Source organism: Rhizoctonia solani, chromosome 1 (genome assembly GCF_016906535.1).
Source record: "Rhizoctonia solani chromosome 1, complete sequence".
Classification (NCBI taxonomy): Eukaryota; Fungi; Basidiomycota; class Agaricomycetes; order Cantharellales; family Ceratobasidiaceae; genus Rhizoctonia; species Rhizoctonia solani.
The window spans coordinates 2,965,840-2,981,765 of NC_057370.1; the positions used below are offsets into that span (position 1 = coordinate 2,965,840).

Here is a 15,926-nt window from a genome sequence, read left to right on the forward strand (position 1 = left end):
GAATACCTTGCTGGTCGGCCGAGGCAGAAAGATATCCGCTCGGAGCCCATCAGTGGCTATGTAGCGATTCATAAGCAAAGTGGTGTGGAGGCGATTTGAAAATCGCCAACCATCTGGCTTTCGCTTCTGCTGATTGGCCAAGAATGGAGACTGACCTAAAGTGCAATCGACTAACTTGTAGGACGGTATTGACCGACAAGGCGATTGTTACCAATTGTTCCCGTGAGTGTTTATACGCGGCTAGAGACTATGTTAATTGTGCTGATGCGCCAGCACAGATATCTTTTGTGGTACGTTCGCCAGACTGAGCGGTTCACATGCCGAAGAGCTCATGCCTTGTTTGAATTCAAGTCGATTGCGCTAACGAGTTGTTCGGGACCCACAAATCTGTCCCGCATGCGATTCTGCTTTACCTGAACCGTGAGTGCTTTGACTGTTCCAACTTTTTCGTTTCTTAAATGGGCTCCATAGAGACGATGTAGTGTGGGTGCCTCTTCCCTCGCTATATTTTCGGTATTGAATTTAAATTAGGTATGCACTTTGCATCCTACAAACGACTATAAAACCGTATGTGTTACTCTTATTCCTTTTCTGGAGATTTGTCGAGCTTCTACGAGTCGGTGTTATCCGGGCTAAGTCCCTCGGTCATCCTTGAAATCAGTAGTCGTATGGTTGTCTTTTATATCCTTCCGTACCATCCTGAATTCATTGTCTACTCGTAGAGCAATTGCATTTTGGCAGTACCAATCCATCAAGAAAGGTATTTCCGCGCATACATTCGCTTCTTTATCCGTATAAGCTCTCTTTCTCTTGCTCTATTAGCTCGTTCCAAGCCGCGATTCTCAAGAACCTCAACGAACGGAATGCGCATTTACAGAAACAGCTAGATAACGTCGTGCGTGAAGGTAAAATCTTGCTTTATTATCCCTCATAAACTACGCTTATACTCGAGGGACTAGCAAACAGCGAATTAGTTTGCTGAACAACAAGCTCACCAGTAAGTTCTCGCGTTTAAACCGTCTCATAAGTTCAGACCAATCATTTGCACAGGCGTAGAGCGAGATCTCGAAACCGAACGCCGGAAATGCCGGGACCTTGCAGAATCCACACGGGAAAAAGACAAAGAATACCAAAAACTTAAAGTATGTCCGCCTGGCTCCGAGTCGCTTGTTGCTTGCCGCTTGCTCATGCGAGAGCAAACAGTCCCAATACGACGTTCTCAAGCGAAAGACTATACTAGCGCCTGATACATTGGCCACGGCCGCTGCGAACGAGGCAGCTCACCAGTTGGCTATGAATCGGACGGCATCGCCTGCTGAGCAACAGGGAGCGGGAGGGTTACGAGACATTGCTGGTGGGATGAATGCTAATCGGGTACGTTACCTCTTCTCTTCCCACCCATTCCCATTCCCATTTCTCTCGCCTCCTCGTCATGCATTCACCGCTCGAAAGGTCCAACGCACTCCCCTCCGCCAAGCGCAAGCCCAGCTCTCAGGCGGCGGATTGATCCCCAGCCTACTCGCGCATTCTCTTCTGCCTCGGCTGGCACTGGCATCCCTCGTCGCTCGGTCATCGGCACAGGAAACAGAGCCTTTCAACCAAACCGCACGCTATCCGCCTCGATCTCTGGCTCGGACACCGATCACGGAGAGAGGCGAGTGTATTTCAGAGTGTGGCGGCGCGTTTGCTAAAGCTCGTAAGTTTTAGACCCGCCAGACCCGTTCGAGCGTATTACAAAACTAAACGAAAAGACTACTCTCCAATATGATCGCACTTGATTCACAAAAAGAAAACGAAACGAGGGGTGTACCGATACTACTATGTGTTCACAATAGATCCAAGAGTCTGATCTGAAACGAAAACGAGCGTGAAAAAAAAAGAAAAAGAAAAAGAGTAGAGACGAACAAAAAACGAAATGAAACGAGAGGTGAAGTGTCTGAACGAGGCGTACTGAATTTATAATACTCCTTCCACCCATCCCCATCCCAGCCATCCTGGCTCAGCCGTACTCGTGCCCTACACTGCCATTCATTCGCCTCTCATCCTCCAAATAGGCACTAATCGCATCGATCTCATGGCCACCCGCACGATCCAGGTAGCCCTGCAGCACAGTCCGGTCCACATGCGGAAACACATCGCAAGTTCAATGTTCCCTCCCCCTCCTCCTCCACCACCACCACCGTGCCCAATGACGCTACCTCCGCCATTCGCATACCCCATTGCCGAACTGGCCCGACTCCCGCGATCACGATAGCTATCCCGGCTGTACACACTCCCTCTCGATCCCGATACGACGACAAGTGCGGCTCGGGGCTCCGCATCCCGCCGCTCTGGCTGGGGGACAGGGGCGGTAAATCGGAGTGACGACGCCGTGTCCGTTTGACGAAGGGAGCGGATCGAGACTGGTCGGCCGTCGCCCGAGGGCGACATGGTCTGGAACGAACTCTGCCCCCGATCATGATCACGCTCGCTCGAGGGTGAGGATGCAACGTCGTATGCGCATACGAGTGTCCGCTGTCCGACGCGCCGTCGTCGGTCCCTCCTCTTCCCCTCCCCCCCTACTCCCGCCCGGGCCACGCTTGTCTGGTCGTGCGCGCGGTCCACCGGGTATTGTGGGCGGAGCGCTGAGCGTGACCGGTTTACCGACCGGGAGCTCGCCGTACGCAGGCGCGCCGCTGCCCCGGTCCGCAGCGCATGCGGTTTACGCGCCTGCTGCACCCAATCTGTCCCTCTCCCGGCGCACACTCGCTTTCCGCCGATATGTGAAAAGAGCCCGATTCCGCAGCGCATGCGGTTTACGCGCCTGCTGCATGACCAATCTGTCCCTCTCCCGGCGCACACTCGCTTTCCGCCCGATATGTGAAAAGAGCCCGATGGAGCCGACTTTGGCCTTCATTCCGGGCGTGGGCGCGGCGTTGGTCCGGGGCTCGGCGGACCGGATCCCAATGTCCTTGGCGAGCGAGGGGTAAGGAAGCGAGGGCGGCGGGGCACCCGAGAGAGGAGGCGAGCTGGAGCGGACGGAGATGTTGGTCGCGACGTATGCGTCCGGTCTGACTGCAAATGTCACTTCTGAGCCGACGGATCCGCCCGAGACGTGGCGTGGTTGCTGGCGTCGCGTCCCAGGACCGTGGGGCCCGAATGTGGAGTGTTGCGCACTCGGGGAGGTTGGGTTGGAGGTATTGGGAGGGTCGGGACCAGGTTTAACTGTGCAATCGTGAGTTTCCTCGAGAGAGTAAAGGTAAATGCCGGAAACTCACCTCGGCCTTTCATGAACCCAACCCAATACGCCAGTCCCGAATCTTCAGCGAGTTGGTTAATCTTCCGGACGTATCCCTGTGTGCGTTCAGAGCTCGTTTTCATTTTCAGCACCTCTGCGAAATAGAAGCTCTCAGGCAGAGCCGACCCCGGTTGTCGGAATTTGAGGTGATCGGTCGTCGTTTGGGTTGATCGAGGAGAGGTTGGGAGTCGGGGGGAACGAGGGGAATGTGCACTTCGGGGGAGGACAGGTCCGAGTGCTGTTCATAAGAGCTTCGTGTGATCAATGGTACATTGCTGGACTGGCGGGGTTTTTCAGGCGACCTGGACCGGGGGAGAAAACCGCGCTTCATTTAATTTTCGAGACGACCGGTATGTTGCTGCTGCTCCTCGGCCAACGGGAGAGTCCCCCGTGCGAGCAACCGGCGAGTCGTTAAAGGTTCGAGCGATGGGGACCCAGCGCCGGAACCGTTTCGTGTATGGGGACTGGCACTGCGTGCTGAACCACCCATGACCTGCCCAACGCGGCTCTTACTGCTCCCACTGCCGCTGCCACTCCCTGGAGAAACTTCCCTGGGCCTCGGCTTCTCAGGGGAAGAGTCCCTCGCAACGATCCCAGGTTTCTCAGGTGACAAGTCGCGCAAGCGGTGCTTCTGGAGACCTGGTAGCATCGCTGGCGGTCGCATGCTCGGAGCCAGCTCGCGGGAACTCGGAGACACTTGGTTTGGGCGAGGCACGAGCGAGATCGGAGAGGCTCGGTTTAGGCGAGTTCCGTGCGCTGGGGGCACGTGAAAAGTCGGCGAGACTGGTTCGGGGCGAAGGTCGGAATTCGCGGATGGTGTGATCGTGGTGGGTGAGACTCGGATGGGGGGAGTGGGTCGGCGATTTGGCTGTTGACGGGGGTCTGTCATCGTCTGGCGGTGGGGGGTCAAGACTCATGTCTGAGAGTGCGGATCCAACGGTGGCGATGAGATCGAGCATTTCCTCGGACGCGTCTCGAGACGGGTTGGTATAGTGTGACTTGGATGACTGGGTATAGTGTGAGTTTGACGAGGGAGTATGGACAGAGGTGACCGAAGGAGTAGTGGTGTGTGTGCGAGTCGAGCGAGAGGTAATGGTACCGCTCCGTGTGGGCCGTGTGCTGCCTTCATCTGGGTCGTCTTCGTCGAGCGAGCCGAGTGGACTAAAGTATCCGCGCTCATCGCTGGCAGCCGAATCGGGCAATCCGTCGATACGCGAGTGGGACGAGTGCGGGACAAGCACCGAGTGCGCTGGGAACGCACCTTCTCGTCGGTGCGAGGACCCGCTGGGCTCTGCAAGTTCCTCGCGTGGGGTGACGCGCCTGGATAAACACATACATATACATATATATTAGATACCATGGCACAACAACACTCACTCGGTGCTCGAGTCGGACACAGCACGATCGAGTAGTCCGAGTTGCCGCGGACGATGGGGCGGGTGCGAGCGTGCAGTCTCGGTGGCTGTGGCTGTGGCGAGGGAGCGAAAGGACGTCGAGGGGCTGTTTTTGGGCGGCGGAGAGGACAGTCGGGGTGGTCGTGGGGGTGGAGCGGTGCGGGCGGGCCGGGGAGGGTGTCTGGCGTCGTCCGAGGTGCGGGCAGCGGTGTCGGGGGCAACAAGGGCGACGCGCGAGGGCTGGAAGCGACGTCCGAGGTCGGGGGAATGGGTGTCCATGTCGAGCTCGACGACGTGCAAGCTGCGGTTGATGGTGTCTTGCTTGCTCGGCCGTGTCGTGCGCGGAACAGGCTGCTCCTCGTAGTAATACTCCAGCAACTGGTCCGTCGTCTGTCGTTCAGCAAGGGCCCTGCCGTCGTGTCACAAATCTAAATCTCAGCACAATCTCCCCTTGCACATGAAACAAAACGAAACACTCGTACGCATTGCCGATTACCTCACGAACCAAAGAAACGAGGGGGTCCTCGAAAAGAACTCGATTCGCACCCTGTCAACGCCATATATCACACAATTTCAAATTAATGCCTATATACATCCATATGTGCTACCAGTCCATCTTCTTCCCCTCGCCTTGACCGCCGGTGCATCCACCCTGCCTCCACCCTTGGCGTATCCGAACCCATCCAGCCACGGCCATGTCGACGACCGACGCTCCTCGAACGCCTCGATAGCCGCCCCCTTTTGCAGCGTGATTCCGATATCGTCCAGTCCGTTGAGCAGACAGTGTCTTCGGAATGGTTCCACTGTTCATCAAGCACACGCTCAGCCACAGAACAGAACCTAGAGATTTGCACGCCACTTGCCTTCAAAGGAAATCGCCGCCTGTCCGTTGGGTCTTCGTACCTCGAGCTTATCCAAGTCAACCTCAAGCTCAGCTGCGCCTGCGCATCATTATACAACAATTGACACGCCTCGGGCGAGAGCACACGGGCAGCAATCCGTTTTGCATCGAGTTGGTCTTGAAGATCTCGGCAAAACTCGGCGATCACCGTCTGAATCCCAAAGTCCTTTCTGCAAAATAATGTATCTGGTTGAGACCAAAAAAAGAGCCAATGATTCGCAAAACTCACAAACTCCAAGGGGCGTGCTCGCGACTGCTACCGCACCCAAAGTTCTCACCAGTGACGACCAAAATCTTCGCCTTGTCGTACGGCGCACGGTTAAGCACAAAGTCGGTCGGGTCGCCCGTTTTGGGGTCTACTCGGAGCGTATGGAACAGTGCCTTGCCCAGCCCGTGCGCTTGAGCGTCTTCAAGAACTGCTTCGGGATAATCATATCCGTGTCGACATTCGCCATGTCCAGCGGGGCCGCGATACCCTTGACGACCGTGAACTGGTTCACGGGCGCGGCCGTCTTAGGCACATCCCCGCTCGCCGCGTCAACCGGTGCAATCGGGTTCGGGGGAGGGAGCACGTCGTCTGTCAGGTACTCTTTCGAACTTGTCACCTTGACCCCGGCGGCAGGAGCCACACTTGCACCATTACCACCACCCATGAGCTTCCGCACGTCGGTCAAGTGGCCAGTCATCGCCGCCGCAGCCGCCATGGCCGGACTGACCAAATGGGTTCTTCCTCCAGCGCCCTGCCGGCCCTCGAAATTCCGATTGCTCGTGCTCGCGCAGCGTTCGCCCGGCGAGAGCTGGTCCGGGTTCATTCCGAGACACATGGAACAACCGGCCTCGCGCCAGTCGAACCCTGCCCGAGTAAATACCGCGTCGAGTCCCTCGGCTTCGGCCTGTTGTTTGACCAATCCCGAACCGGGTACAATCATCGCTACTACGCCCGGGGCGACTTGAGCACCAGGCCCAGCGGCCAAAACGACGTCCGCAGCGGACCTGAGGTCCTCGATCCGCCCGTTGGTGCATGACCCGATGAACACCTTGTCGACCTTGACGTCCTCCATCTTCGTATTCGCTTCGAGTCCCATGTACGCGAGAGCGCGTCCATGCCCTTGCGCTTGATCGGGTCTGCCTCGGCAGAAGGATCGGGTACCGAACCGGTGATGCCACGACGTCTTGTGGCGAAGTTCCCCACGTCACGGTGGGCGCAATGTCCTCGGCCTGGATGGAAACCTCGACGTCAAACTTGGCATCCTCGTCCGTCTTGAGTGTTCGCCAGTACGCCTCTGCGCAGTCCCATTCTGGCCCTTGCCTCGGTGCCAAGGGTCTTGACGTACACCTGGTGCGAGGGTTCCATTGACGCTAATTCGCATGTTTTTAGACTTTTTTTGCATGAGCGTTTGCGTCGCGAGTACATGTTTCGACTTCGGATGTACCGATTCCAAACGCGATGGCTCCGAATGCGCCGTGTGCTATTGGCCAAAATCAGTGTCCTCGATCAAAGGATAAAGAAGAAAAGGAACTTGCTAGATGTATGCGAGTCTCCACAAACGATGGTCGTCCCAGGCAACTTTTTTCCCCCAAAGTGTCAATTCCCAAGGTGCAACTCGATCTGGATGGGGACTTACAGTAAACCCTTGTTCCGGCCCGATAATATGCACGATCCCCTGTCTGCGGTCCTTCATTCCAAAGTAGGTTAATCCAAATTCGCGCACGTTTTCCTCGAGTGCAACGCATTGTGCACGCGAGTCGGGTTCCGCGATGAACTCTTGCACAGAGGTCATGTTCTTTCGGGAGGATGTGCTGTAGAGTGCCGAATTAAGGTTTATTGAAAAGGTACAGGGTAGTAGTAAGACGTACGGGACGTTGTGGTCCACTGTTGCGAGCGTGCAGTCGGGCCTGCGAACTGGGCGACTCGCATTTCGCCTGTGGTCTGGATTAATATTGTTTCTACCTTGATTCTATCGGGCACTTACAGTCCTTCAAACGCTTGAGGACTCGTTACTTCATGTACAAGATGTCTGTATGCACTCGTTAAACACTCTCTCGTATTGAGAACAGAGGGGACACGTACCTATCAATGTATAGCAAGGTCGTTCCATCTTCTTGCGCATGTCTAAACCCAATCTAAAGGCATGAGTCCCACCCGACATACGCGAATGATCGACTCACACAACGTGATCATCCCAAATCTTGTCATACAGCGTACGCGGCGGTAAAACAGCACTCGGCATCTTGAACCAATCGAGGTCGTAAAACAATAAGAACCAGGTCGTGAATGTGGATACAAGAGAGAAAAGTGAAAGGTACAAGTGGAGCGCTCAAGAGTTGGATATTTATACGCGCTTTGCCGCCTGCGAGAAACAGACGAGGCCTCATTGGCAGTCGGCCGTGGGCTGACTGGTCGGGTATCTTCGGCCGATGGACGGATTGGGAAAGTATGAATGCGTCATTGTGGGGGTAAGGTCCTATGCAGAACCAACTGGCGCTTGCTACAAGGTTGCAGTGTGGACTTGCGATGTACAATATTTCGCGGAGTGTTTATAGCCTTTCCTAATTTTATCTACGAGCGAGCAGTTGTAGATACACATTTCAGACCTGATATATATCCTTCGACCTTCTAATTACACGCTACGGGCTTTCAGCTTCCGCTCCTGAAGTCCTGCTCACTGTGGACGCCGTTCCCCGACTCGGTTCCAAACGAGTAGCATATTTTGAAGAATATTAAACCGAGAACAAGACGATAACTCTTTCCATGTGGGGCTGATAAGATCTTTTAATTGAGTCTTGGTGTCCCTTCAGCCTGTGAGTAGATGAGTACTCCACATCGCTCACCCGCGCCAGAGGGCGACAGTTTCTAATAGTGGGTAGCATATTTTGAAGAATATTAAACCGAGAACAAGACGAATAACTCTTTCCATGTGGGGCTGATAAGATCTTTTAATTGAGTCTTGGTGTCCCTTCAGCCTGTGAGTAGATGAGTACTCCACATCGCTCACCCGCGCCAGATGGGCGACAGTTTCTAATAGTGGGCATCACAATAGTATCAATTGGGCCCCGAACAACCCGCGTCCAAGCAGCTCATGTTTATCAGACTCCATACAATGAAAAATTCGAGGCCTTAGTCTCTAAATAAAGAGACGCATACACCTTCTTGCATGATGAAACCCAAAGTGCGGATTTTCTGTAATTTTGACGTTCGCTGTATTGCTTCAACACAATTATAGCAAGATGCATATGTATATCAAATTTAGGGGTTAGCGATATATTTTATAGCCAAGGAGCACAGAATGAGCAAAAGGACTGATTCTAGAAGGAGAGGTTGGCACCCGCTTGCCTATTCACGTAGGCTTTGACGGAGGTGGCCGGAATGAGAAGATAATTATAGGGGTCGGGTAAAGTGATTCCTCCTGGAAATGTGGGAAGCGCTGCGCTTTCTGAGTTACTTAAATCTGGAGATAAGTTGAACCATACTGCACGGAGTAATACTATAAACCGGCATGCCAATAGGGACATTTCCGGTAGCATCTATACAACCTCCCTCCGTTCTATATGTCGAGCTCCCCATGTTCTCGAAAACGTTATTCTCTATGAGTAGCCGGGCACCTGTTTGAGAATTGATTCCACCGTTGTTATTCAAGAAGCTGAACAGATTATCTAACATATACGCAATAAACGAGGTGGCTTAGATGACTTACTAGTTACAAAATATATGGCCCTGCCCAGATCGAAATGAGGGTGTGCGTGAGTTTAGGTTCTCCCACTTATTGAATGCGTATGTGACCTGAGTCGCGTTGCCCCCGCTATCACCGCTGTTCGAGTACCCGGCTGAAGAACCCTTCCAGTGGTCGTGAAGGTAGGAATTCGTGATGGACATAGCATAGACATCGTTAGCTATATCAAGTAGGCCGTCATAATAATCCTTATCGTGGTCTCGGTCAGACCAGAGCTCAACAGAGTCGATCCAAATACGGTTGGAAGCTTGAACGCCAATGTGGTCATATCGTGGTCTCGGTCAGACCAGAGCTCAACAGAGTCGATCCAAATACGGTTGGAAGCTTGAACGCCAATGTGGTCACCCGTGTCAGCCAAAACTCTGTTGATCTGTGCAAGAGAAACGGGGAATTTCGTTATCATTATAACTAGCAGTCTCAGGTTGTTCAGTAATACCTTCAAGTTCCGAATGATTACATTCGACGCATTAACCACGCGCAGACCGATCCCGTTTAGAGCTGAAATATAGACAATTGTATCGATAGTTGTTTTCTGCTCTCACCACTCAACGTACTGGCTCCAGACTTTCCGATAACTGAGGTATTTGACCCGATCACGACCACCTCGTTTCCGGTGATTGATCCAGGTACAATCACGACCTTGGCACTCGTCCCATATATACCCTGAGCTCATCCAGTGTGGCAACGATAATAGGCGACGCCGAACCTCCGCCCGTGGTCCTGGAATTGGACAGGAAATTGAAGATTAATTCAGCTCCTGATGCTGTGCTCTTACCCCCCACTGAGAGTAGCATAACCGATAGTTGCTCTATCGCTTATCGACGCTCGCTTTTCTTTAAGTAGGTTTGCGGATACTAGACCGAAGCTGAAACAGAGCAGGAAGATAGAGAACTTCATTGCAGGACTGAAGGATGAGGGCACGAGAGATTACTGTAGAGTGACTCCCTCTTTTATCTATGCGTGCGAATAGTGCACTTTGTACTTCGTATCGGTCCGGTAGGAGGTTATCGGGCCGTCAAATACAGATCGACAATAACAATTTATTGATGATCATTCCATGCTAATATTTGACCTGATATGTGGAGATATTTTGGGCCGATTTGTGGTACATAAAATGATGTGTCTCTATCATAGGCTCGGGAGGTGGCAAAAATAAATTGGATCATCGAGCTTGTTTTTACTAGAACTCCGAATACCCTTCACTGAAATCTCCTCATACTCTTTCAGAATACTCAGCGAATATTTTTACTTTACATCCCATCCATCATGTCTCCGCATTCTGGGAATGGGGTATTGTCCATTTTCAGTGTATCAAGTGACCTGGGCACTGGCGCCAAGCCAGGTATGTACGTGCATTTATGGGTCAACCATCAGCAATATGCAGCATTATGATAAGCATGAAGATGTTGGTATATGAAGAGCATGAGAAAGCGCTCGAGAATCTCTCCTTCCCCGAAAGGAAAGGCCCCCTTGGCGGTCCGGAGGGTTTCCTGCTATTTCTGAACATATGGTTTCTTGAGAGGTTTACATGGTCACAAAGATTTGATTAGTGTGACCCACTACGCAAACCTCTGCAGAATTCGCCCGAGTTGATGGATATCATTTTTGTTGAGAAAAATCACTTATCCATATCTCACTTCGCAAACGCACATTAGGTAGTCTATAAAACGCCAGCGGTGTATTGGGGACATCAGTTCAGTGTTTAGATTCACTAGTGGTACCACTGCTAATGCCCCCCCCCCCAGTGATCTACTGCCATCCCCGCGCGCCTTAAAGTTGGCGATATTGATCGGTTATCCCCCAAGCTACTTTTGAGAGCTTGCTTGAACAGAAATGCGTAAAGCTTCCGTTTTTGCCCTATAAAACTCCCCGGTACCCCCGAGCTTTTCAAGGTCTAGTAGAGACTCTGTGGCTATCTATTCAAATGGCACTGTAGTGAAGATGAGCCGTTTCTGTAAATCCTGAAGCTTTACTTGTAGAAGTGTAAAACTCTATGAGACAGAGACAGAGATACGCGGCGTAGAAGGAATGGATCTTCGCGTATGCGAACACATACTATACACATGCCTTCGGGAGCATACCACTTTTTACCTCTAATATGTTTCATGAACTTAAAGAATAATATACTTGTTGTTACCGACTCTTGCATACAAAGTGGCTATGATCCAAAGAAGATGAAGCTATACAGTACCATCAAATTCCGCCTCCGGCCGGAAGCAATTATCCGACCGGAAGATCAGCCCACCCTCATCGCCCTTACTGCCAACAAACGAAATGGCCAAGTCTAAGAAGTGCGTTCAATCCGTTTTGTACGCTCAACAATGATGGATATGCTGAGACGAATTTCATAGTCACACCAATCACAACCAGAACAAGAAGGCTCACCGTAATGGTATTAAGAAGCCCAAGACGCACTATGCTGGCTCTATGAAGGGTGTAAGTGTAACATCCACCAACGATTTAGATATGAGTTTCTAAGTTCTTTCATGTATTTTTAGGTCGATGCTAAGGTATGAGCCTCTTGTCGCGAAATCGACTACACCAACAGCCCTTTAATTCAATTTTCCCCATAGTTTCGACGAAACCAGAAGTATGCGCGACTAGGCACTGTGAGTTTTACGAATCTCTCGGCCTTGATATACACGTATTAAATAATCTGATAACAGCAAAAGGCATTGGCCGCCAAGAAGGCAGAGGCGGCGGCATAGATACAGGCACCACCGGGTTTCCATTTACTCTGTACATCACCTCATGCCTTTCGCTATCGTTATGACATGCCCCGCCATTTTTGCTTGAAATTGGAGCCGGTTTAACTTGAATAGTTAAAAAATGGGATGTAAAGGGGAAGGAACACGAGTTCCGAAAGTGGAATATTAGAGTTTGAAAACAGGCGAGTCCTGGATGATAAGAATGCATTTAATCTTCTTCCATCGCATCTTCGTCCTCCCCGCTTTCTTCGACTCCGGTTGGCTCTTTGCCCTGACTACTCACACTCTCCCCGCCCTTTCTCAATGCAATCTCCAACTCGGCAGCCTAGAAATTCCGTCAATGCAAGCACATGCCAGAAACTCGAAAACCAACCATCAATCGCTCAGGCGCAACAGGTCGTCTATTGCTCTTCGCCTTTCTGAGGTATTTTTTGTTAACAGTTCTAACCATCGTATTGCTCGAAGTCAGTCCCCTGGAACAAACAAGTCCGCACAGTCCTTGTCTTCTATGATCTTTCCTTGCAGGAGGTTAAAGTGTTTGCGCCGCACGACGGCTTTGATTAAATTGAATTCGTGAGATGTATACCAGCCATCTGCAATCTACAGACAGTTAGAAAGAGGTAATTGAAGGGTAGCAGCAACATACATCTGGCTCTTTCCTCACGCTCTTTTGGTCATTGATCAGTGGGACCAAGAGAGAATCGGTGATGTCGCAGAGCTGAAAAGATGCAGCACCAGAGTGTAGGGTCCTACCATCGAATATATGCGACTTTCTGTCATCAGATGGAGTTCTACAATAACAAAACATTCAGAAAACGGGATTTTATAAATCCATGAACACGAATACGAACTCGACAACTTCAGGCCCAGTACTATCGCCGGCTCCGCCGGCTCTTCGTCCAACAATCGACTTTCTCCTCGCCTCTTCGTTTGCTGTATTCCTGAAGTACACTCGTTGGTAGCTGAGGGCATATTAGCTCCATATAGGATGATAACTGATAGGACGAACAAGCGAGCTGCTGGATCTTTCCTGGGATCGTACCCGAACTTCAATAACGTATCTCGCCACGCTCCATCGCTGAACGTATACGCCACCAAGCCAATATGGGCTTTCGTACTGATGGGATGACCTTATTTCAGCTATGCCCTCGTAAAATCGAAATATGACGCCACACTTTTGAATTTCTCTTCCTTCAAGAGCAGGGAACTGGTTTATCAGAGCAATACGGCTCCATACTGGCCGCTCTTCAAATAGCTACCCAATATAAGTTGAATAAATACGTGGATGAGAGAGAAAACACGCACTTGTTTGAGTTTAGTTAGCAAATGTGGCTTAGTTTGGGGTTTGGCATCAAGAATCTGCTGAGGAGGTGAGGTAGGAACCTATTAAATTAATCATGTAAGGAACAAGCCTTTGATTATTAGACACGAATGTACGCACTGTTTCGCTATCCCATGAAACAGCAGCCGGAGCCAAACTTCCTTTGATACGGTGCTTATGGATATACCGGCGAGTTTCTTCCCCTGTTCGAGGGTCAACCGTGGAATGAATAACCGACATCGGGTTTTGTTTCAGGCTATGCGCATGTATGTCAGCAATTGTAAGGCGAAGGTGAACAGATGTCCATAGCAATGAATATGAGTTTAGGATTATAAATGCGCTAGGAGGAGTGGCCATGAGAGGAAAGACGCACTTGTAATGCTGAGGAATTCCTTGCCTCGAGAATAGAGGGGGAGGGATCAAATGTAATTGGCTCTTTCCCCCTTCCTCATAATTTTCCTGAAGAGGTTTGAATTCGAACGAACGTATTGCATCCACTGAATAGCGTTGCGTTTAGGGGCTATCCGTAGCAGCGGATTGACATACCATCAAGTCTATCCATCGCCCTTCTCATTTGGACAACGTAATCGTCTTCGTTGGGTTGATATTGGAAGTCAGCCATACCTGTTCATGATATTAGCCTCTTTCTGGAAACACAGACAACAAAATGCTCACTTCTGAATCGCACAGTTTTGGGTATGATTCCCATAACCTCTGCCGTGTAGGTCCCCTGGTTCTCCCCATCCACCTGTTCCTTTCCCTTGCCTTTTCCTCACTCGATCCAGCCACATTTGATCCATTGTTTCGTGGATTATTTGTTCCGCCTACTTGTTTCTTTCTCCTCGTAACGACCTTGACCAAAAGCGTATTCGTTCCAACCACATCCCCCGTAACAGGATGCGCAAATGGATTATCAGGCTGCAACCGTAGCTCAAGAATCTTTCCTCCATCCGCAAAGGCATTTTGCACAGACTTCTGACCTCCGAGTGTTGTGATTGCCCGATTTATGGAGGAAGAGTTGGGAGAAATGTATCCTGGGTATTCGATCGCATGATAAGTTGGTAGTTTCGTGTGGGCGGCTTGTGGTTGGGTAGGGGTTTGGCTATCTGTGGTGATGTTGCTTGGTCCTGCAGCTTGTTCATCCACATTAACAGACTGGTCAATCAGTTCGGAGATTGATGGTAGAATCGGAGACGAGCTCATGACGGTCAAATCAAACCCAAAAGTCATCATAAACATTTCAAATCAAAAAGTCGAGCACATTGGGATTGACAAGCGCCCGATCGGAGAGTCTAGTTCTCTACACGTCGACCATATACACGCGCGCAGTCATGTCTACACAACCTGAGATGGAGACTAATGCAGACTCGGTGATACCAGCTATCTTTTCTGAAATACTCAAGCCGGGGTCGTCGCGCCATCCGGTGTTTTTAATGATTGTGGATGGAGCTCTTGCTCTCTTGCTCTCTGTCCTGCTTTCGCTGCTTTACTTGACCAAGGGGAACGTACATGTGATTGCGTTGATTGGTATTGAGATTTGTTTATGGGGGAGTATTAAGTGGTGAGTATATTAATGAATCAAAGTGAGCTGAAGCTAACAAGTGGATAGGTTCTTGCACGAATTAAGAAAAGTGCATGCGCAGGAGCAGGAACGAGTTGCGGTGGCACAGCCAGAACAGACCCAGACCAAACAGAGAGCAAGAAGGACCAATAAAACGCGCATGTACCTCCACGTATAACTTATCTACTTGATTTTACCGCGGCCTATCCGAGCTCTCCATCCACTCTCTCATTCGCTTTGTGCTCTCCTGTACAATAAGGAATACTGTGATCCCCAAATTAGATCTCTTCTCAACCGGATTCAATAACAGTGAACGTACTCTGTCGTTCTGTTCCTTCCAAGCCCTGCCTGAACTCTTCGCTCGCGTCACTTCCCTGTCCACCTCGCGTTCCGGAACCAGCACCGAAATAGACGGCTTGGTCGTATATATCACCAAGGCGCATATCGAAAGTCTATTCGAAGTTAAATACGCTAAAAAGGAAGCGTAATCCGGACTTACATCAAGCAGCATTTTAGATAATGTGTTTCGTTGGTCATCCTCTAACCTAGTGTTCGCAATTAACGCGCGTAAAAGCGGGAACAAAGAGAAAACATACATCTCAGCAATAGCCCTTCCAAAGAGATACCAAAGTCCTGTGCCACCAACCAGTCCGGCCAACTTGACATTCTTCGTATCTGCCTTGAGTGCTCTTTGGACACGTTGACCATATGGAGTCGGAATGTCAAAATCGATCCATTCTCCGGCCAAGAGAGCGCGAATCAGCCAAAAGGGAAGCGATACTTCGTTCATAGCTTTAATCTAATGAAAATAAATAAATGAGAGAGAGAGAGAGAATATATGAAGGGACTCACATCCTTCTCGTGTCCGCCATCCAAAAACCCATATCGGGGACGTCGATTTTGAACTGACATGGCAGTTTCTAGAACAGTGGGTCAGCCTGGATAGGATGAAGAGGACAACTCGCGCCCAACTTGGTGGTCAGCAATAACCGAGTCGATCGAGAAGTAATCGCCGTCCATGGTCGTTTGTCCA

General features: G+C 50.8%; 6 protein-coding genes across 6 annotated transcripts; 2 read left to right on the forward strand and 4 right to left on the reverse strand.

Moving 5' to 3' along the window:
• Positions 1 to 143: 143 nt before the first annotated feature.
• Positions 144 to 1,707, forward strand: RhiXN_04500 (E3 ubiquitin-protein ligase CCNP1IP1; the record flags this gene model as incomplete). Its single annotated transcript, XM_043324317.1, has 9 exons — positions 144 to 222; positions 279 to 290; positions 352 to 420; positions 474 to 483; positions 532 to 567; positions 823 to 895; positions 967 to 997; positions 1,051 to 1,142; positions 1,204 to 1,707. 9 exons carry the CDS (start codon positions 144 to 146, stop codon positions 1,705 to 1,707), a joined length of 906 nt encoding a protein of 301 aa, XP_043176736.1.
• Positions 1,708 to 1,999: 292 nt separating this feature from the next.
• RhiXN_04501 (Nascent polypeptide-associated complex subunit alpha, muscle-specific form) lies at positions 2,000 to 2,430 on the reverse strand (the record flags this gene model as incomplete). Its single annotated transcript, XM_043324318.1, has 2 exons — positions 2,000 to 2,057; positions 2,111 to 2,430. 2 exons carry the CDS (start codon positions 2,428 to 2,430, stop codon positions 2,000 to 2,002), a joined length of 378 nt encoding a protein of 125 aa, XP_043176737.1.
• A 31-nt stretch (positions 2,431 to 2,461) lies between these two features.
• Positions 2,462 to 3,360, reverse strand: RhiXN_04502 (Nascent polypeptide-associated complex subunit alpha, muscle-specific form; the record flags this gene model as incomplete). Its single annotated transcript, XM_043324319.1, has 3 exons — positions 2,462 to 2,675; positions 2,706 to 3,204; positions 3,258 to 3,360. The coding sequence occupies 3 exons, from the start codon at positions 3,358 to 3,360 to the stop codon at positions 2,462 to 2,464; spliced, it is 816 nt and encodes a 271-aa protein (XP_043176738.1).
• A 519-nt stretch (positions 3,361 to 3,879) lies between these two features.
• Positions 3,880 to 7,803, reverse strand: RhiXN_04503 (aconitate hydratase; the record flags this gene model as incomplete). The annotated part of the gene is made up of 14 exons (XM_043324320.1): positions 3,880 to 4,597; positions 4,655 to 5,080; positions 5,154 to 5,218; positions 5,308 to 5,458; positions 5,512 to 5,742; positions 5,802 to 5,991; positions 6,048 to 6,697; positions 6,765 to 6,931; positions 7,006 to 7,041; positions 7,198 to 7,372; positions 7,430 to 7,495; positions 7,546 to 7,590; positions 7,644 to 7,685; positions 7,742 to 7,803. 14 exons carry the CDS (start codon positions 7,801 to 7,803, stop codon positions 3,880 to 3,882), a joined length of 3,024 nt encoding a protein of 1,007 aa, XP_043176739.1.
• A 3,774-nt stretch (positions 7,804 to 11,577) lies between these two features.
• Positions 11,578 to 12,011, forward strand: RhiXN_04504 (ribosomal L29e protein family; the record flags this gene model as incomplete). Its single annotated transcript, XM_043324321.1, has 5 exons — positions 11,578 to 11,594; positions 11,655 to 11,739; positions 11,802 to 11,813; positions 11,877 to 11,912; positions 11,970 to 12,011. The coding sequence occupies 5 exons, from the start codon at positions 11,578 to 11,580 to the stop codon at positions 12,009 to 12,011; spliced, it is 192 nt and encodes a 63-aa protein (XP_043176740.1).
• A 208-nt stretch (positions 12,012 to 12,219) lies between these two features.
• Positions 12,220 to 15,805, reverse strand: RhiXN_04505 (transcription factor tau subunit sfc1; the record flags this gene model as incomplete). The annotated part of the gene is made up of 18 exons (XM_043324322.1): positions 12,220 to 12,336; positions 12,385 to 12,454; positions 12,496 to 12,611; positions 12,658 to 12,802; positions 12,863 to 12,973; positions 13,021 to 13,128; positions 13,187 to 13,266; positions 13,317 to 13,394; positions 13,453 to 13,588; positions 13,706 to 13,829; positions 13,879 to 13,956; positions 14,008 to 14,092; positions 14,161 to 14,530; positions 15,091 to 15,157; positions 15,213 to 15,345; positions 15,393 to 15,438; positions 15,490 to 15,692; positions 15,746 to 15,805. The coding sequence occupies 18 exons, from the start codon at positions 15,803 to 15,805 to the stop codon at positions 12,220 to 12,222; spliced, it is 2,127 nt and encodes a 708-aa protein (XP_043176741.1).
• Positions 15,806 to 15,926: the final 121 nt, after the last annotated feature.